The 20,971-nt window shown below is 35.7% G+C and overlaps 3 protein-coding genes across 5 annotated transcripts; 1 reads left to right on the forward strand and 2 right to left on the reverse strand.

Annotated features, from left to right (window-relative positions):
• Positions 1-1,056: 1,056 nt before the first annotated feature.
• LOC143344432 (ribosomal protein S6 kinase beta-1) lies at positions 1,057-6,794 on the reverse strand. The gene is made up of 12 exons (XM_076770484.1): positions 6,548-6,794; positions 6,397-6,437; positions 6,144-6,318; positions 5,561-5,644; positions 5,163-5,296; positions 5,027-5,089; positions 4,807-4,935; positions 4,637-4,727; positions 4,451-4,567; positions 4,129-4,368; positions 3,893-4,044; positions 1,057-3,701 (listed from the first exon to the last, which is right to left on the reverse strand). The coding sequence occupies exons 1-12, from the start codon at positions 6,632-6,634 to the stop codon at positions 3,644-3,646; spliced, it is 1,371 nt and encodes a 456-aa protein (XP_076626599.1). The 5' UTR covers positions 6,635-6,794; the 3' UTR covers positions 1,057-3,643.
• A 565-nt stretch (positions 6,795-7,359) lies between these two features.
• Positions 7,360-19,960, forward strand: LOC143344956 (thioredoxin domain-containing protein 17). 3 transcript variants are annotated; one of them, XR_013080184.1, is made up of 5 exons: positions 7,360-7,776; positions 7,961-8,042; positions 8,122-8,287; positions 18,029-18,402; positions 18,494-19,960. XR_013080184.1 is itself a non-coding variant. In XM_076771610.1 (4 exons), exons 1-3 carry the CDS (start codon positions 7,635-7,637, stop codon positions 8,276-8,278), a joined length of 381 nt encoding a protein of 126 aa, XP_076627725.1. In that variant the 5' UTR covers positions 7,360-7,634; the 3' UTR covers positions 8,279-8,287; positions 18,029-19,960. The 3 variants fall into 3 exon arrangements, 2 of the variants coding, with proteins under 2 accessions (XP_076627725.1, XP_076627724.1); XM_076771610.1 differs by having other exon boundaries at positions 18,029-19,960; XM_076771609.1 differs by lacking the exons at positions 18,029-18,402; positions 18,494-19,960 and having other exon boundaries at positions 7,362-7,776; positions 8,122-8,622.
• LOC143344955 (SEC14-like protein 2) lies at positions 8,362-20,095 on the reverse strand. Its single transcript, XM_076771608.1, has 10 exons — positions 19,959-20,095; positions 16,726-16,795; positions 15,990-16,033; positions 10,408-10,525; positions 10,110-10,319; positions 9,644-9,724; positions 9,374-9,573; positions 9,150-9,298; positions 8,940-9,091; positions 8,362-8,868 (listed from the first exon to the last, which is right to left on the reverse strand). The coding sequence occupies exons 1-10, from the start codon at positions 20,007-20,009 to the stop codon at positions 8,759-8,761; spliced, it is 1,185 nt and encodes a 394-aa protein (XP_076627723.1). The 5' UTR covers positions 20,010-20,095; the 3' UTR covers positions 8,362-8,758.
• Between the last annotated feature and the right edge of the window lie 876 nt (positions 20,096-20,971).

Consider the following 20,971-nt stretch of genomic DNA (forward strand, 5'->3'; position numbering starts at 1 on the left):
GTACGAAACACTTTACGAGACAAAATAAATGTCCTTTACGCGTAATCTGCTGTTTACATCGAACGGTTGAATGTAGCAAAGATGACCACATTTACGAAACTTGAATCGAAGACAGGGCGAATGAAACATAACCCTTCACAAAATTAGTATGAGTTGTGATATTTCGTCAAGTTTCTTTTTAACGAAACGTAATAATGTTTTTCAATTTTCCTACCTATTAGTTTCACTGAAATTGGAGGGAAATATTTCATGGAATAATCCCGTTAGTACTCGGTTGGCCGCACACTAGTAATTGTAACAGTGCTGCTTGCAATAATTAATTGGTAATAGAAAGTATAGTATGTTTCATGGGACGATGAAATTGGATGTAAACAGCTCATCACGCGACCAAAAACTCATTGGTCAGAAAAGGTCAACGCTACCCTTAATCAGGGATGATGCACGGTGGATTGAATAACTACAAATTTTTCACTGAAAAATTGCTTCGACTATTAGAGACCTCAAAAAGATACTAGGAATATTTTGTCACGATTCTGGGCAATTTTTCAACTGATCGTAAATTAAAGATTACGTAGCCTCGTGTGATATAAGTTTAAAGTTTAGTTCTATGAAGAATTTATTCTTTGGAGAATTCAACAACGACAGAAAAATGGCGCCAATTGTATTCAGCATGTAAAAAAGAAGCAAACTGAGACTGACTTGAGACCTGGACACTAATATTGATAACAATCTTGAGTGAGTATTAGTTTTCTTCTTTAAAAATATTTTGTATCGTTATTTCGTGTTTTCGCGTTTGAATCCTTTACGGGCGGACATTTTGTAGCACGAATATTAGAAAAACAAGAGAAAATGATGTGTATCTGAAAATTACATTATCCAATGCAGAATAGATATGGAAATATTTAAAAAATTACAATTATGCAGTATAAAGTATTGAAAATATTTATCGTTATGATGATACTGGTTGAAAATTTAAATAGCATGAAGTTTGAAATATGAAAAATGTTTGTTTTATCTCTATAGGATAAGAAAATAACAGATAACACATGACAAAAATACGTCACAAATCATTATATTTATTTGTAAATACGATTTAAAGGATACAAACCATGATAGCATTAAGTCAATTGAAGAATCTATATTACTTTTAATTGGAAGCATTAAACCATTTATCACTTCTTCTTGCCAATGGCTAGTTTTGTTTACACATCATTCGATAATATTCTGTAAGCATTTAACTAATATATCTTGTGCCTCGGGTAACCATAACGCTTCTTTTCGTGTTATACAATCGAAAAGAAAAACGTTGACAAATAAATCTAAATTTTAGCTAAATTCGTTCATACGTTTTCAAACGCTACAAGAGAACGTAACATACAACATCTAAATATAGCACTACGTGCTGTATAATAACTGTTCCTTTTAAGCTATACAAAATCAATTTATGGTATTCAGGCCGTTTTAGAATAGAATCAAATTAATGAGTATCAGCACCAAGGTTGATTGCAAAGCACATTAGCAGAATCTACCTACAAAGTTCATTATGTGTATGAACGATGAAGCTTTCCATAAATGGTAATAGGTTTCAAAACTGAACTCGTACAATGTTATTAGTTATCAAAAAACGAATAAAAAAAAAAATTATAGTACATTAAATAAATATGATAATATACTGTGACATTAATATTTATGTAATTGTCCTTTTTCATAGTTTAAATGCTAATTTCATTCTTTCTAAACCTGATACAACGATGAAACAAACAAATTAACATCGTTTACATGGCAAGTCCTGATATCCTACTACTGAAATGTCCTTGAACATTAAACACGACAAACAGTACTCGAACGACTCTGTAGACAGATTCCTCGTTTCAACATCGAAAATACATGTTTCGATACATACAGAAAATGTGATTTATAAATTATCCGCTCCGAATACACACTTCTTTATAATACAATACTATTGCAAATAGCATAATCATATACGTATATTGTACGCATTTGTTTCGTTTATGCATAGTCGAAATGCAATATATCAAATTCGCAGCAGAGAGAACTTTCGATAAACACGGGATACTCATGAGAGAAAATTCTATTTACCGATTTAACATTTCGACCATGGTATTTCGCTGTAAATAGTTAAAATTGTAATGCCGGCTAGAATGGCCTGTGAACACTTGGGTAGTTTAGAGTTTTCCGGTGAGTGGCCAACAGTCACTCTAAACGCTTATTCTTTACACTATTTTACCTTTACTATATCGTGTGTACGTCAAACCAATATATATATATTAGTGTTTAATAATGTACAAATATACGTAACGAATAGATATTATTTAAATAAATTGCGTCATTATGATTGACACACTGAACAGCTTGTGAACACGAGTGTAAATATGAAATGTATTCTCGTATTAGCGCAAAGTGAACGTTTCGCAGTAACATTGTCACCATGGTAACTTGATTTCACACTATGTCTTTCGTTTGTTACACAGAACCACGATAGAAGTTTGTTTCTCTTTTTTTTTTCCTAGAAGGCATAAATGGTTAAAAAAAGATGACTTTTATATGTACATATATATGGATAAACGAGTATTTCTACAAAAAAATATTTTTATGCTTGAAGATCGGAGTACATTGCAATTAAACTCACACTTCTTAGGAACTTTCAATTGTACAAATGCAATTCCGTTACAGTATTATATAAACACTGTCTATGACTATCGTGCAGACGCGTTATTGTTTATATTATTGCCATGGAAACGTTATTACTGCTGAAAATATATATATATATATTTTTTTTTTAAATAAATGACCGGATATGGAATTTTGAGCGGCGGAGCGGTTGTGGCAGCTGTGAGTTTTTGTCATTACGTCTATTTGTCTTTTGTCATTTTAATGAATCACATTTAAGCACTACGTACATTGCGATAAAATTGCGTACGCCGTGTACAGAATTTTTAAATATACAAGTGTGACAGGATGGTTGAACCTCAAACTTGTATTAACAGTATAATTTACGGGTTTCTAAAAGTGCTGGAATTTGTCAGTCTGTCGCACTTAGCATAAATGACGTTTGTATCTATTACATGAATATCCAACCAACCTGCAGATCTTATGTACAAAACACAATAGGTCATTACATATTAACAGGTTAATGAAACATGTGCAATATTTTGACTACAATGTATGCGAATAATGGATGTTGTTATAACGTTCAGTACATCGTAACCAACGACAAATAAGTAAATAAAGTCTTTCCTTTCCGATTATTTATCATCCGAATTTTTCACTCACAAATATGTAGTGTAATATAGCATGTGTGTATATACACATGCATATATATATATACACACACACACTACATATGTATACTTTATTACGTGCTACCAAATAACTGCTGCGTCGCTGTTCTCTTAAAGCAAAATCTTAATTAGTACCTTTATTATAATTAGATTTGATTTAAAAAAAAAATTAGCTAAATTTAACTGCTGAACATCCAATGAAGTACTGGATATTGGACCTATCCTTTTGCTACTCCATCTATATCTTTATAAAATCCCTCCCTGAGACACAAGGATTGGTCATGGATATTCAGCAGTTAGGCCGAAATGCTAAGCATTTTCCACTATAAAAGAAGTGGCAGTTAGCCTATTTCGATCATTTCTGTATCTTCCATGTTGCCATGCCCAACTCCATCATGTCTATAAATTTTCATTATCATAATTGTCCAAACACAAACATGAATGAATATACAGTACCTAAACGGAAACGTGCGAGTATTTCTTAAACGGTTGAGAATATAACGAAATTGTTCCAACAAAAGTTCTTATTTCAACTGTTTACGAAATATTCGCGATATTATAACGCAACGTTAAAACAAAAAACCACTTACCTGTGATTTTGCAAGTGTATATTGTGCAAAGTAAAATGTGTCGACCTTGGTGAAAAACCTCGAATGTTGCTTCTACGAGGACTTCTAGCGTTTATTACTCGTGGTTGCGAGTACATATCTTCTAGTATACTAGGTGCCACATACGTGAAACCCTAAAATAAATTAAATTTGTTAGAAAATAATGAAACGAATCTTCATTGTGTATTGATTAAAACAAAAGGTACATAAGAACGAACTTGAAATACTCTGTTAGCAGATTCACTTAACGTATATTCCGCGGGGGAGTCTATCGGCGCGGACGTTGTAAATTTTTTATCAAATTGAGACACATCGTCTTCGCTTGCTAACATTGGTCTAAATGGTGGTTCTAATTTTCGAGAAATAACATCATTCCAATTGATATGTTTGAAAAATTGGTGACTCTTTACTTGTTCTGCATCTGATGGACCAGATCCTAATCTTTGTGCAACATTTCTCTATGAAAGATGAATATAAAGTTATGCTTTGTGTCAATGAATACTTCAGAGAATTGCAATTTTTATAATTCCAAAAATTAACCTTTAGTAATTTCTGGATTAGGTTTCTGGAATCTGGTGTTAAATACAATGGAAGACTTAGCCTACCATGTATAATTTTGGTAACAGTTTTCTTTCTGTTATCAGATGTAAATGGTGGCTAAAAATTTAACAATAATAAACATTCTGAGAACATTAATTCGTATAAAATGTATCTGGTGACACGTACTGAACCTGTAAGCATGTCATACATTAAAGTTCCAAGACTCCACCAATCTACTGCTTTACCATGGCCACTTCGTGTTAGAATTTCTGGAGCCCTTTTATTGAAATACATAACATCAATGTTAACCCGCGAAAGAATTTTAATTGCAATTATAATGACCGAAATTTTCTTACATATATTCTATAGTACCACAGAATGTATGTGTAACAGTACCATCTTGTATGTGTTCTTTACATAAACCAAAATCAGTTAATTTTATGTGCCCATCTGCATCCAACAGGATGTTTTCTGGTTTTAAATCTCTGAAAATTTGTTAATTGTACATCATCTATCAGATTAAAAGCATAACAAGCTATACTGCAATATTGAATTCATATTTAAAGATTAAGATACCTATAAATAATTCCTTGTAAATGGAGATGTTGTAAGGCTAATATTATTTCCGATATGTAGAAACTGCACAAATGAAATAGATGTACAATGTTCCTATTAGATACTACACCATTATATCAATTGTAATTTCACCTACCAAGCAGTTTCTTCAAGAAAAATGCCCTCAGCATTTAAATGTCGAAATAATTCACCACCACACATATATTCCAAGATCAAATATAATTTTCCACCAGTTTGAAAAGCATACATAAGGTCTACGATGAAAGGATGCTGCCATATACAAATATATATGTACATATATATATACAAATATATACATTTAAATCTATTTGTATTTAAACTACATGTAGTAAAATTATAGAAACAGAACAACTATATTCTTGATATTTTTTAAAATATCATTATAATGATAGATATTTCTTTGTTAAATGCTATTATCATTTCACTTTTCTAAATGCAATAATATGAAACATCAGACGGCAAAGAATACCAAATATCGTCTGATTTGGTTAAATCTACATTATTTATATTTACCTTTACAGCTTCCAATATATTTCTTTCAGCCTTAGTATGGGCAGTATCTTTTTGGTTCCTTATAATTGAGGCTTTATGTAAGACCTATTTTGAATTAAATGCATTTAGGACAAATCACAGAAATGTACGAACAAACAGCAAAAATACAAGCAATATTTAAGAAAAGACTAATATTCTAAGTACTCTTGAGTTTGATACATTAGACATTAATGTGAAAATGAAACTGATTTTATTTAATTCTTAATATAGTGCCTCACAAAACTTTCTCTTTTTTTCACTTTTTCTACATTCTTTGTTGTATTATTTTAATTTCAATTTCATAAAATCCATGAAAGTGAAAATAGAAAATCGATTGAACTATATTTAAATGAAAAATCGATAAAAAAAATTCTAAATACTGTCAAAGTTGTGTAAAAAGATAAAGGGAGACAAAGAACTTACATAATTTCGAGGAAAACGTTAAATTGACTTTTTACGTCTATAAAAAATGAAAATTTGTTCAAAACATTCAACCGTGTGCGTTCTGACATCAATCAGGAATCGATTAACAGGAAAAAGAAATAAATCGATGTTTCTTCCCTACCTTCATTGCAAAGATCATGCCGCTGTCATTACCCGTTATTTTACGCACTTGAAAGACCTTGCCATAACCACCCTTCCCAATAACTTTGCAAAGTTCGAAATCCTGAGGTCCAACCCTTTCTCGTCCACGATTGACATTCTGTTCTGATATAGGTACCGTTTCGCCACCTTCCGATCTAATAAACGTAAAATTGTCATTACCTCAAAAGCTGGACACGATGGATCGTATGTCAGCCGAGAAAAGGCTTACTCACTTGGCTATCTCGTTCACGTTTGGATTCACATCGTACTCTTCCTACGTGAAAAGAAAAAAATGAATAGGAAAATGTTATGGAACGTGGAATGAAAAAAGTCATTTCGATGATAAGAGACTGGTGTGGTGATCGCGTGCAGATGGAGAATTACCTCGCCGATCTCGATAACATCGTCGTCGGACTCGTCCCTATTTACCGTGTCCGCATCGTACAATTCTATATCGAAAACCGCGGCCATTCTACGCGCAGCTAGCTCAAACCCGACAAGATTTCGCGGCCGACGAAACGGCAAATTATTTCTTTTCTAACAAACGACGATTCCACGACAATATTGTTACACGGCCAGAACCTTGAATTACTGCGAACAAGCTGCCCCGTCCCAAAGCATACCAAACACCCTCGCCTTCCGTACTTTCCGATTGGCTGTAGAGCTTGTCATCGCGCGGTTATCGGAGTGGGAGGGTAAACGTTCTCGGCCAATCAGTATCGCGCGATCGAAATTCAACGTGAAATCGACAACTATGGAATTCCGACGCGCTATTGCCAAGTATTCGCTCGACATATTCCGCGGCACGTTCAAACATCACAGTTCCACTAATATAAAAAGACGATGACGCTTAACATTATTGGTATTGTATATTATTAGATGTTCAAACAATCGTGGAAATTGAAATGCTTCTCACACGTATGCATACATATTTTTGAAAACGTAACGGTGCTATTAAGAATCGGCATCATCATACAGGGTGAACTGAATGAATTGTTTATCATCTGTTATCGTTTTCATTAGCGGTATGATCAAAATTTTGTTTACTTTGATTACCAATTCAGTTTACGTATTACATTTTCGATGAAATCAGATAATTTTGTGTTACAAATAAGAAAAATCACAGAGATAGCCAATTTCATATATATACTTCATTATGTATATTTATTGGAAAAATATTTCGTAAATAAATATTAATATCTCTGTGCGAACAATTGTTAATAAACAAATTTTTAAATTTAGTGCCAATTATGTATCGAGCAAATCGATATCAAATATTTGAATTAGTTCAGGAAGTCTTTTCTTATCAGTTAGATTAATGCCAAACGATCATAAATATCATATTGTGGGTGTCACCAATTACGTATAGATTGATAAGAAATTGCTGTATGTATATATATATTAACGCGGTATTAAATAACAAGAACTTAGTAACGTTATAATACGGCAGTGAAAATAAAGAAAACCAAAAATGGTTCTGCGTCATCGTGTACAAGGATACGAAAATTTCTTTAAATTCGTTGAAAATTTAAAAGTTAATGAACCGGTTTATGTACTTTATAGTGGTACAAAACTTCCTAATGGCAAAAGTTGGTGTTCTGATTGTGTTGAAGGTATAAATCTTTAAATACAGTCGTTTGTTTGATACATAACCTAATATTTGTATTCATATTTTTTTTTGTGATAAGCATACGTCAGTTTAATTTTACTATTCATATAAAATTATTGTAATTAATTAACGCGTATATATTAACAAATCAACAGTTAATCATAATATAGATCTCATTTTTTTTCCAGCTGAACCTTTTATAGAAGAAGGATTTAAGGCTGCTCCCGAATCGGTGCATTTAGTTGAAGTTGAAGTTGGCGATCGACCATAGTAAATATATTAACATAATTATATTAGCATCTTGATTATTAAACCAAGGTATAATATAACGTAACTTTTTATTTGTTAGTTGGAAAGATCTGACTTGTCCATTTCGAACGAATTCCACGACAAAGTTGAAAGTTTTGCCAACATTAGCAAGATGGGGTACACAGAAACGCCTAGAAGGTGGTCAGTGCCTAAAAGTTGACCTCATTGAAATGTTACTGACAGATGAAGATAATTAAATAATTCAGGTTTGTACATTGCATTAATAAAATATAAAATGTGCAACTCTGTAAGGCCCATATGTTAAATATTTTGTCTAAAGTTGTTTGCTACAAAATTGTTTTATTGTTAAAAACCTCAGGACCTTCCGTCCTCTTTTTACAAACATGTACACATTTAATTACAAAGCAGTTATAAACTTTCTATATTTATAATAATTACAACTACTAAGAATAAAATATTACATTTTTAATACAACCAAACAATCAAGCAATTGTAAATACAAAAGAGTGTCTTAAAAATGAACAAATAAGTTATCTATATAAAAGTTCCTTGCATAAAAAATATACTTTCGTATAATGATTTTTGGTAGTTGGATAAAATGCAGAAAAAAAAACGGTAACAATAATAAAGAATTATTGTTCCCTCGATGCGTTAATAATGCACTTTGGAATGTACTTATTGAAAGCAATCGTTCTTTTCTCGCTCTAATGCGTTTATTATGGAGTAGTGGTGATCTCTTGCGATTCCGCCGGTGGTAAAACTCGTACCGAATAATGAATTTTCTTGTTTCTCAGAAGACTGTAACTGTTATCGAAAACGACCGAATCTAAAACAGGTAATATTATCGATACGTTATCGTTAATATTATATTTTCAATACGACGCGATATGTACTTACACGTGGAAGGTACTTCGCAAGTTAAAATTCCAATTTCATCCAACTGATGAGCAGCTACTCGTCGTACAGGGATAATTTCCTTCTTTGTTCCGTTGGTATCTTGTTTCAGGATACCAAATTTAATATCATGATCCTCAGTTCGGAATTCCCAACTAAAAGCATACAGGATTACGAACGTTGATGTTGTTTCGTCGTAAATGATTCATATACCTCAGTAAGGATCCCGTCTCTAATGCTGGCATATCGAGCACCAGTTTCCCACCCTTTCGAATTGTCACTGTTGTAAAGTCGCTCTGTTGTCTGTCCTTTTCCACGTTATTTATATACATCTCTTTCGGAATCTTACCACCCAGACAAATCTGAATACAATACAAAAGTTTAAACGTTTTTAAACGAGTTCAGACAGACACTGGCAATTCGATCAAATTCCTTACCTTCGTTCCAAGCTTTGGGTTACCATCCGGATCTGTAAGGGTGCCTCCGAAGAAGGCTGGCACCTGATCTCTATCGATGTTCGAAAATATCGCCGACTGCCACTTTGGCGGATCAGCCTTGTATATTTGAATTTTAGACAACGTGTACTCGTTCATAAATTTCTTTGTCACCGAAAACGCGAACGCGAATACTTTGGGCGCTGGAAGCAATCGATGAAGCAAGCGTTAATGTATCGTTCGATGCTCGAATCGTGCACGTAAATTATTTACCATTGATAATGTAACACGTCTTTAGAATCTCGGGATAATTGGCTTCGTACATTTGAATTAAGGTGATGACGACTTCTCCGGCTGAAAATAACGAAACCGTTTTGGTTCTTTGCGTCGAAAACTTTCGTCGATTTTTCAGTAAAGAACCGTCGGTTCGTTAATGGCAAAAATATTTCTTCCTACTTCCTGTTTTGTGCGATTAGCAAGTTTTTTTTTTGGTGCTGCGAAGTGGTGAATGTACAGAAATAAATGTGAAAGGAGCATTATCAGGCCGGACAAAAGTCACGCGAGTATTCCATCATTTCTCGATGGATAAAATTTCTTGGTAAAAAGTTTCGGTCGCGTTATACAAGTGTTTCACTCGTTAATGGCCTGTTTTTACAGATCGAAGAAAGTTGATCGAAAACAACCCTTTGATAAAAATAATTCGAGAGATTTTACGTAATGTTTCTCAAATCCGTTTTACCTGGTCTCCATAGATATTGTCTCAAATTAAATCCTTGCATGTCAAAGATCACGGTCAGTTCACCGGCAGCTGGACCATGTTTCTCCATCTGTTCTCTGCACACTTTCAGATACTCTTCCAAAGATTTTATAGTGATTCTTATTACATCCCTTCGCGATACGACGTGTAAAATACCGTACATATCCAACGCTTCGAAGTACACGACGATCACTGCAATTTGCGATTAGTTTGTTCTTAAAAAATTAAGAAATTAATGGCAATAGGATTTCTCAATTTTTTAACGAGAATAGATTTTTACCCGGGGCTCCATCCTTGTCGAAACCACAATGTCCGTGAGGCAAAGAATCTTTCAGAATTTGGGGCGGTTCCCATTCAGGTAATTTGTCAACTTCCCATTGTTTCCGCCACTCCATAGACTGCGAAGAAATTTATACAAATCCTGTTTCCTAAGTTATAGCCATTTTTTTGACCCCGGTGACTCTTTTAATCGCAAACTGAACTAGTATAACTGATTGCACCAAACTGTTTATACAGGGTGTTCGGCCACCCCTGGGAAAAATTTGAATGGGAGATTCTAGAGACCAAAATAAGACGAAAATCAAGAATACCAATTTGTTGATGAAGGCTTCGTTAAACAGTTATTAACGTTTAAAGTTCCGAACGTACTGAATTTTTTTCTCGAAAATGCACAGGATTTTGGGGTATGTCTATTCACCAAAAATGATTGCAATTGATCCCCGCAACCGAAAATAATTTTTTCAGAACGATTTGAAATTTTTTTTTTTCGCCGAAAAATTTAGGCACTTACCCCCTGTCGATTTTCCTTAAAAATTCCTTTCTCATTTTTAGTAATTTTGTTTGACGTCCTACAGAAAAGTTGTCTAATACTTTTTTGTAGGTACCCATGAGCTCTACTTCAGAAAAAAGTTTCATTGAAATATATTCACAATTGTAGGAGTTATAGCTGTTTGAAAATTGGACCATTTTTCTGGGGTTTTTCTCATTTTGCGGGGTCAAGGACCAACTTTTCGAATATTTTTATAATTTCTACATATTCTACACCAAAATACGCGTAGTTTGTTTTTTTAAACATTAAAATCGTCCAATCCGTTCAGAAGTTATGACGTTTTAAAGATTCGCATGAAATTTCCGAGGAGTATTTCTGGCCTCACATTAGATTTTCAGTAAGGAATTTTTTTTTCGAAAGTGGATAGGATTTCGGGGTTATGTCTAATGACCAAAAATGGTTGTAATCGACCCCCGCAGCTAACAATAATTTTTTTAGAACGATTTGAAATCTTTTTTTTTCGTCGAAAAATTTAGGCACCTACCCCCTGTCGATTTTTCTTAAAAATTCCTTTTTCATTTTTAGCAATTTTGTTTGACGCCCTACAGAAAAGTTGTCTAATACTTTTTTGTAGGCACCCATGAGCTCTACTTCAGAAAAAAGTTTCATTGAAATATATTCACAATTATAGGAGTTATGACTGTTTGAAAATTGGACCATTTTTATGGGGTTTTTCTCATTTTGCGGGGTCAAAGATCAACTTTTCGAATATTTTTCCGATTTGTACATATTCTCCATCAAAATACGCGTAGTTTGCTTTTTTAAACATTAAAATCGTCCAATTCGTTCTGAAGTTATGACGTTTTAAAGATTCACATGAAAATTCGGGCAGTCATTTCAGGCCTCAGATTATATTTTCGGTAAGGAATTTTTTTCTCGAAACTGAGTAGGATTTCGGGGGTATGTCTGTTGACCAAAAATGCTTACAATTGATCCCTGTAACTAAAAATAATTTTTCCAAAACGATTCGAAATTTTTTAATTTAATTGTTAATAACTTTTTAACGAAGCCTTCATCAACAAATTGGTATTCTTGATTTTCGTCTTATTTTGGCCTCTAGAGTTCTCTATTAAAATTTTTCCCAAGGGTGGCCGAACACCCTATATACAACGCTCGACAACTTCTCGATATCTCTTGACCTTATTGATCATTTTGTTCTACAAGTCAGTCTAGATCATTCTCTCGTGCATAAGTGCACTCGATAACTCGATTCAAGTATATTTTCACGATAAAGATAGGCAAAGAAAAATTTCATTCACTTTTTCACCGACTAACTTCGTTTCTACTTTATCAAAATTTGGTTTAAATTCCAAGCTTCGAATCTATTCGAATTCGATGTTCAAATCCCATTGCTATCTATGACTGTACCCACGGACTTCTTGGTTACACGTTTTACATAACGTGGTTACGAGATAGGGTACGAAGATTGAATAAAAGTGTCTCAAAAACGAAGGCTGAAACTCTAAAGAAACCGACGGTGGCTTTTATAACGCCACGCGTGTATTACAATTTCCAAATGGTGCCGTCCCAAAAAGCGATTTCCACATCCGTGCGTGGAAATCCGATCGCGTTTCTAAAAAATTTCGTTTAGAATTCGGCTAACGAGGATAATCATCCGCGGGGTTGTGAAATTTAATTACCGCTTCGGTTGCCGGAGAGAAAGGGAATGCGATTGCACCTAATACATCGCAATATCCGTCATTCGATCGAAAAGAAAAAAGAGGAAATACAGAAAAATTGTTGACGTGTCAAGGATTGAGTCCGAAATGTTTCGAATTTTCACGCGACGCGTTAATCGCTGATATCGATAATTATACGACAGTGTCGGGTTCCTTATTTAGCAATCTGCGGATGTGGGCGTGAAACGAACAAAATTGGGTCGTGATTTTTACGCGTTTCGGCATTCAAATGTTCGACAACTCGGGTCTTATTCCGACAATTCGAAACTCGGGCAAAAAACGGAGATCAAAATTTTGCTTAACACTTTGACGGCCAATGTCACGCGTGCGTGACTTCGCCAGTCGATCCTTTTTACGAATGTTTTTTTTTTATTTGTTTTCATTTACGATTGCATTAGAGATACGAACGATGCCGCACGAATACACAATGTATGCTTTCTCGCTGCAGTCGCACGTTTTACTTTTCGCTTCTTTCTGGAAGGCGATACGTTTGAGGTTGCAGAATATTTCCCAGGATTAATTTTGCAACTTATATCGAGGCAAACGACGTTCGATAGAAAGCATAAGATAAAGCAACGTTTCGCGATAAAATATATCGACGATAGAAACGGGAAGACGTTCGAAGATCCGCTGAATTATTTCAGAAACATGCAGTCGAGTTTATGAAAAAAAGCATTGACCCAGATATTGTCACTATCGTCAAGCAGACCGGCTGCAAAGTGTCGAGCAATTATTCTGTGAACTTTATCGTGCCAGGGCGAAAGATCCTACAGAGTGCACGTTAAAAATGAAAACTGTGCTCGATCTTATGCAATATTTAACGTTATTCTTTTCATTTATTAAAAAAGTCCTGTTTATCTTTGTTTTGAGATACGATTGACTGCGTTTCGATCGGCTGAAAAATATTGATAAGCGCTAATTAGTTAATTGTGATACGGTTTCCGTGATCGTCGATAATTTTATCAGATGTTTGGAGAATGTAAACATTACTCGAAGAAAAATATGTTTCTCGTGACCACGAATGGACTTTCACCGATACGATACTTATCGAATTTTAAGGAAAGTAACTGCATAACGAGTACCGACTCGTTTTTTTGTATCAATTTGTATTAGGAATCGCCACTATTCACGTTCTTTCGGTTCAAAGTACTGTCGATCCAAATAGCCGACAGCCGTGCAATTAAAAACGCATTTGGCTGGTTTTATCACGATTTGTTTGCAAAACGAGAGGCACTGTCGTTGGTCAAGCGATTATTAATAAGTAATTGTTGCAGGGTGCATATACAACATTTACCATTCAAGTAGCAATCAAAGCCTCTAATCTATCATACTGGCAAAAGCAGATCGCAATCGTAGGAGACAAAAGCTAAGCACTTCCCATATTAGTATGATTGATTGCTGGTAGAAGCTTTCGAGCTATTAGCCACGCTGTGTTTCATCCTTGCTTTTCGCGACGTCGGTGAAAAGTGTCGTCGAAACGAAAGCGAGCACCGACATTGTAGAAACTATGTAACGTCATTGTTTACACGCCAAACAATCCATTTTACGCCACTCTCTCCTCCTGATGTGTAAATTGAACGTCTTACTCGCGGTCCCTGCTAGCAGTTTTCCGAACGATTGCGATCTATACAGGGTGTTCGGCCAACCCTGGGAAAAATTTTAATGGGGGATTCTAAAGGCCAAAATAAGACGAAAATCAAGAATACCAATTTGTTGATGGAGGCTTTGTTACAAGGTTATTAACGTTTAAAGTTCCGACCGTACTGAATTTTTTTCTCGAAACTGAGTAGGATTTCGGAGGTATGTGTAATGACCAAAAATGATTGTAATTGACCCCTGCAAACGAAAATAATTTTTCCAGAACGATTTGAAATTTTTTTTTTTAGTCAAAAAATTTAGGCACCTACCCCCTGTCGATTTTTCTTAAAAATTCGTTTTTCATTTCTAGTAATTTTGTTTGACGCCCTACAGAAAAGTTGTCTAATACTTTTTTGTAGGTACCCATGAGCTCAACTTCAGAAAAAAGTTTCACTGAAATATATTCACAATTGTAAGAGTTATGGCTGTTTGAAAATTGGACCATTTTTATGGGGTTTTTCTCATTTTGCGGGGCCAAGGACCAACTTTTCGAATATTTTTACGATTTGTACATATTCTCCATCAAAATACGCGTAGTTTGCTTTTTTAAACATTAAAATCGTCCAATTCGTTCTGAAGTTATGACGTTTTAAAGATTCGCATGAAAATTCGGGCAGTCATTTCAGGCGTCAGATTATATTTTCGGTAAGGAATTTTTTTCTCGAAACTGAGTAGGATTTCGGGGGTATGTCTATTCACCAAAAATGATTGTAATTGACCCCTGCAATTGAAAATATTTTTTCCAGAACGATTTGAAAATTTTTTTTCCCCGTCGAAAAATTTCACACCTTCTCGAATTTTTTTCTCGAAACTGCGTAGGATTTCGAAGGTATGTGTATTCACCAAAAATGATTGTAATTGACCCCTGCAACCGAAAATAATTTTTCCAGAACGATCTGAAATTTTTGAATTTAATTGTCAATAACTTTTTGACGAAGCCTCCATCAACAAATTGATATTCTTGATTTTCGTCTTATTTTGGTCTCTAGAATCCTCTATTAAAATTTTTCCTAGGGGTGGTCGAACACCCTGTATATCCCGTAGCAGTTTTTCGCTCGTTAAAAAACATTCACGTTAATTTAATCACTGATTACGAAGACGCTGTCGAAGTTCTTTCGTCGAATATTGAAAAATCGCGAGGAACAGGATTAAGAAAATGGGCCACTCTGTAGAGTGCACGAAGCGGTGAAACGAATCGCTCGTTCGCTGATCGCCGAGCCGTAAAGAATGAGTTTTTGCCCTCGATGGTTAAAACTTCCCGCAGGATAAGCCAACGAGACTGAAAACATCGCGAGGGGATTGCGTCGTCGAGACTGTTTCAACTTTCTCGATCAAATTCGTCCCTCGAAGTGATTGTGCACGCAAAAGCGCGAGAAAGGTTGACGGACTGATCATAACGTAATACTCGACGCTTCGAACGTGCAACTTGCGCCAATTATGTCCGCTGGCATAGCTTACGAGATATGCTTTACCAAGAAAGAGCTTCGCGAGTCTACTGTAAAATTTTGCATTAGGAATTATAGACGGGACTTGCACATCGAAGATTATCAAAGCGTCGATATTTTACAGAAACCAAACGTGAAATCTTATCGTTAAACAATTTTACTTGTTCAACCGAACGCATAATGTCAACCAGCTTTTTTCTGCGTAATTGTTATGAAACTGGAAGCAGAGACGCGGATCGAATACGCAATTAAGGTTTAAAACCATACTCACGTCCCGTAGCATCTTCTCCGCGGCGGCTGGATCCCATTTTCTAGCTGGAAAATTACTCATCGTCATTCGCCATTCGACGTCGAATAATTCGAACGCGTGTACAAGATTTTAACGTCGTTTTGAAATTGCGGATAATAATTATCTCGATGAAAATTATTAAAAAGTCAATCTTGCTTCAACGTCAACTCTTCGATATCGCGATGTAATGTATGCAATAGATAATGATGTCGATTATGATGCAATAATCTTTCATTTGTAAACAGTAAAGATAAGCGTACGCGCAATATGCGACATTTCTCTCTACTCTGTGATCTTAAATCGCTGAGAAGTGCAGCAGTAAATATTTACAATATCGCATATTAAAAATTATACGTATCTCGGTACTTTGCTTTCCACGATTCTCCAGCTGCGAAAGCTGCAAAAGGCTGCATAATTTAAATCTACATCATAAATACCCTTTTATCGAACAAAGCAGACATTTGTAAAAGTTTCAAGAACGTAACTTCGTCTTCAGCGCGTTTAATCATGGTGATACTGAATGGAAAAATGCTTTGCAAGACGATTACGACTGTCAGCTTTGAACTGCCGTGATAGATGCACGTAACTTCGGAATATCGTGTGATAGTAGCAAAAACAAAATATTAACAATTGTAATAATACATAAAAGCGATAGTTTCGTTGATATACGCGTACAGGCGTTGAGAAACTGTATGAAGTAAATTTCATGAATTCATACCTCTGAGCCAACGCAGTAGAAAGTAATCGTCGTGATGCGGTTGCAAAATGTTTTGAACTGACCGCCTAAACTGAAACCAGAAATTCGCACAGATTACTCGTTTATATAACTTTTTATGCTTTTGAAACGCGCGTTATTTTTCTACGGGTATACGAAGTTATAATAAACCATTAGTATGTACCAATATTTTATAATCGCCACGTATAGCTTATTACCATATTTCTTAACTGTAATATAAAACTATATAGCACTACGATCTTATCAGAATATTGCAACCACGTGTTTATGGCATGCGTGCAGTACAGTTGACGTCTATAATAATTTATATGGTGGCAATCGTATCGCAATTATATTATCATTTTATTGCTAAAGACATCGAAACGTTAGTTTTCGAAATTGCCCAATTGGTTCCACAGAAAATTTGCCACTTTCTGTTTACGGCCCGGTGGAAGTAAATTATTATTCCGCGAAACGATGTTCCCCGCGATTAGGTGAAAAATAAACGTTCGGTTGTTTTCATTTCGCGTGGATTCGCAAGACCGTTCGCGTTTCCTTTCACATGAATTTTTCGCCAAGTTTGCCTAATCCGGTTACCCTAACCCGAAACACCGTGGAACGGACACATCGAAACGTAAGTCGCCATATACGTGACAAAAAAAAGATCAGGTTGTTTCGAAAGCGATCGATTCCTTCGAACGCTCCAAACTCGACGCGAGTTTCCTCTAAAATTTGAAACCGCGTATGAATTTCGACAGTTTTGCAAGTTTCTTTGCTCGATAGAGGACTTTTCCTTTTATTTTATCGCCGAGGCTTAATTGGAACATTTCGCTTCCAGCACGAATCAGAGCGACAACATCGTTAATACGATCGGTTGCGTAGAAAATAAAACGCGTGCGTTAAGATGTACATTGGGACTGATACGGCGAGTAGCATGATCAACAAAAAAGATTTTAAGAAAAAAACAAATTTTCCACCCGCATAAACGCTATAAAAATCGGTCAAACCGTAAATCGTACTATTCTAAATGGCACCCAGTGTATATGGTAGTCTGATGGCCAATTTAAACTGACATAGAAGCGAGCAATTTCGTTCTTTGAGCTCACCATCCGGGAATGGAAAGATTACGAGGACATTTTGCAATTACTGTGATTGTAAAGATCCTGTAAGAAAGGAGCCCAACACACAGTCTTGCCGCACGTATCGTCTTGTCTATTTTTTTTCTTTTTTTTTTTTCAGAAAAAAGATCTTTGCACGTATCGTTCGATCGTCTCGACTTTAAAGTATTGTTTCTTTCTTCTTACAGGAGCAACGAAGGTTAAAATCGAGCTAATAATTTATTTGTATATGGACCAGAATCTAAAATGACCGGTACACATTTTGCTGCCTTTAGAACCGTGATGAACTTTCGAGATTGAGATGCTTGGCGCAAAACATAGGCAAACATAAGGCTCGCGTGGTAGCGTGCGTCGATGCACGAGGCGAACATTTTCTTTGATCGACCGTAACTCGAAGACGAAGACGATCATTTAAAACAAGTTGTATTTTTAGGTTTTCGAGGTCGGCGACACGCTCGTATAACACATTCGATCCATGGAATTCGAAATCCACGATGTGTGTCGATGTCTGTGCTTAATCTTCAGCACCGTCACGTTGCGAGGCGCGTGTTAGCACATCGGGGTAAAGAAAGTTCCGTTTTACTCACAGAGACCGTTCTCTCTCTCGATTGGCGAAGAAACTTTTGTAGGAGCTGTCTTTCGCGTTGAACTAGGGAAGAAGTTAAGTGCGGACAGGCGTTGCTCCGAGGAAGAAATCAGCGAAAACGAGAGGTGCTGCGGAACCTCGCCGCGTGTTAAAGTGATTTTCATCGGGAGAAATCTTCCGGGTAATGACACGTTCCCGGCGACGAGAGTCACGACGAAAACCACGCTCGCTCGATGCTGGTTTCAAATTTCCACGACTTGAATCCCCCGAGAAACGTCGATGGTAAAATTTCGATCGCATAGAATCAAATTTTTTAACATTCATCTATAACAGTCTTGATAGTTTTATAAAGAAACGCGAACGCTTTTATGTCTGGAAGAAAAGTTAGAAAGGAAACGTTATTTCAAACTGCATCACGTCTGCAATATATATAATATGTTATTTAACTTTTGACCTTACGCGAAACTTTGCCAGCAGAGAGTATTATTTTATTTCGTTTGACCTATCGGCGAAAATGATTGTGCAACTGTTGATATAAACAAACATAAATACGGTTACGAAAGCGTGATTTATAGAAAAAATTAATTGTACCGCTGACGTCACAATATGTACGAAGATGACGTTCGTTTGATATCGAGAATATCTATGAACTTCCTCGTTAAAATGTCGAGGTGAAAGGGAAATTTCCGCGTTTCCTGTTATGCTTAGTACGCATCAAGGCCAATATTTTCCGCCATTTTGGAGCCTTTCGTGTAAATTCGATTTAGTGTCCAACTGTTAATCCAACTATTATCGATCATTAATGAATATTAACTAAATGTAACTAAAAACAGTGATGAATCGAAATTTAATTTGAATTGGAAATTATAATAACCGAGCAACGAGTAAACTTTATTCGAATGTATGTTGCATATCACGATCTTGTGCTCTCTGTTTACGAAATTTCAGTCCCCGTTCGCGATACCTGTATTTAATGTTAAATCAGAAGTAGTTAATCGTTTAAGTTCTTGCTGGCCTAATTACGAAATATGTGGAACTTGTTCTTGGTGTCAATACCGGCGCATAAACAACTGTGCTGTCGTATCTTCCCATTGGAACTTTTACTTTTCACAACCGCGTGGAATTCATTCCGTCTGACCCTGAGTAAACCTATCGCTTGCATTGAATATTCTTGGGATATTTAACCTAAATAAACGATGGGAAACTTTGACCGATTTTAGAGATTTTACCTTATGCAACAATAATTTATACAATCCTCAAAACAGATAGAAAACTATCCGCTTAAAAAAGTTCGTCATTTCAATGAGATCTAGAATTCTTCGGTTAATGCAATACATTGGTTGTTCCCATCGTCTCTTATTCGAATAAAATTCTGCACGTGTCGACGTTATCTCGTTGCATTGGTTGCGTTAGTGACTAGAATGAAAAGAAATCGAGGAGCACGACTCTTGCGTCTCTTCGAATGTCAACTCCGTTAACCCCGACCTTACCCGCCGCGGTCACACATTTTTATAAGATCGAACGCTACTTACTTTCATCAACGCGAACCGCTGGTCGTCGGCCAAATTCAGCGATCTCGACATTCTTGGTTTCGGTTGAGCCTGGTGATCGCTCGATCGATCGTTCTTCCTTTGCAATCGCTGCGCTCGCGTAACGGCGTTCCACCTCCTGGCCACCGTCTCTTATTTCGCAGCTCTAAAATCGTTATCAGGTTTAGAACAGGTCGTTTTTCACGCTCGAGGCACTGAGTCGTGCGTACGTTCCTCCACAGATTCTCACAGACGTTCTTTAACTTTCATATTAGTTGCTAGTTATTAACGAAAGCAGACAAACTGTTAGCGTGCAGTACGTTCTTAAAAAGTATTAAAGATGGTTTTCCGATGTATTTTGAAAATGGTTCAAGAAAAAGATCTAGATGAAAGTGATTCTGTGTATCGAAAGCAAAATGATACCTAGTGTACTCGCAAATGTTATCGATTCGACGTAATAGTAGTCCTGCACGTTACTTGTATGATAATCGGTTCGTTACTATGCAGCGCCAACGATTGGAGTTGCATTTTCCAGCGATGCGATCTATAGCACATACGAGTACGCGTTAAGGCAAGATTCTGATTTATTCGGGTGATAAAGTCAAGTGAAATGAATTAAAATAAGTAAAAAATTTCATATGGTCGTATGTCCTGTATATCTTAATTTTTAAATTACGAATGATTAAGAACATTGTTCGAAACGAAACTGTTTATTTTGATTTGGAAATCACTGAACAATGTGACTCTGGATAATACGAAACTCGTGCGTCGCGCATATTTTGTCTCATTTCCTTTGGACTGTGAAAATATTCTACACCTTTACAAAGCGATGGATACCACGTGTCACCTAAACTCTATTGTGTATTCAACGCAAGTAAACAATATGCACGATCTGCTGAAAAAATATTCAAAATGGATCTGAGACACTTTGAACATTTTCTTTGATAAAAAAAATTAATTGCTTGCAATGATTTTACTTTGTTGTGAGGTACAACTGAGTTTCAATAAATGTATGA

The sequence above is a fragment of the Colletes latitarsis genome, chromosome 8, assembly GCF_051014445.1.
Source record: "Colletes latitarsis isolate SP2378_abdomen chromosome 8, iyColLati1, whole genome shotgun sequence".
NCBI classification, from domain to species: Eukaryota; Metazoa; Arthropoda; class Insecta; order Hymenoptera; family Colletidae; genus Colletes; species Colletes latitarsis.

Coding starts and splice junctions, on each gene's coding strand:
- LOC143344955 (XM_076771608.1), bottom strand. CDS start 20,009: ATGTCGAGATCGCTGAATTTGGCCGACGACCAGCGGTTCGCGTTGATG. Junction 10,320..10,407: donor CGACAAGGATGGAGCCCCGG/GTAAAAATCTAT, acceptor CGCAAATTGCAG/TGATCGTCGTGTACTTCGAA. Junction 9,299..9,373: donor ACCCAAAGCTTGGAACGAAG/GTAAGGAATTTG, acceptor TATTGTATTCAG/ATTTGTCTGGGTGGTAAGAT.
- LOC143344956 (XM_076771610.1), top strand. CDS start 7,635: ATGGTTCTGCGTCATCGTGTACAAGGATACGAAAATTTCTTTAAATTC. Junction 7,777..7,960: donor GTGTTCTGATTGTGTTGAAG/GTATAAATCTTT, acceptor TTTTTTTTCCAG/CTGAACCTTTTATAGAAGAA. Junction 8,043..8,121: donor GAAGTTGGCGATCGACCATA/GTAAATATATTA, acceptor TTTATTTGTTAG/TTGGAAAGATCTGACTTGTC.
- LOC143344432 (XM_076770484.1), bottom strand. CDS start 6,634: ATGGCCGCGGTTTTCGATATAGAATTGTACGATGCGGACACGGTAAAT. Junction 5,090..5,162: donor TTTCTTGAAGAAACTGCTTG/GTAGGTGAAATT, acceptor TCATTTGTGCAG/TTTCTACATATCGGAAATAA. Junction 4,369..4,450: donor TAATCCAGAAATTACTAAAG/GTTAATTTTTGG, acceptor CATCTTTCATAG/AGAAATGTTGCACAAAGATT.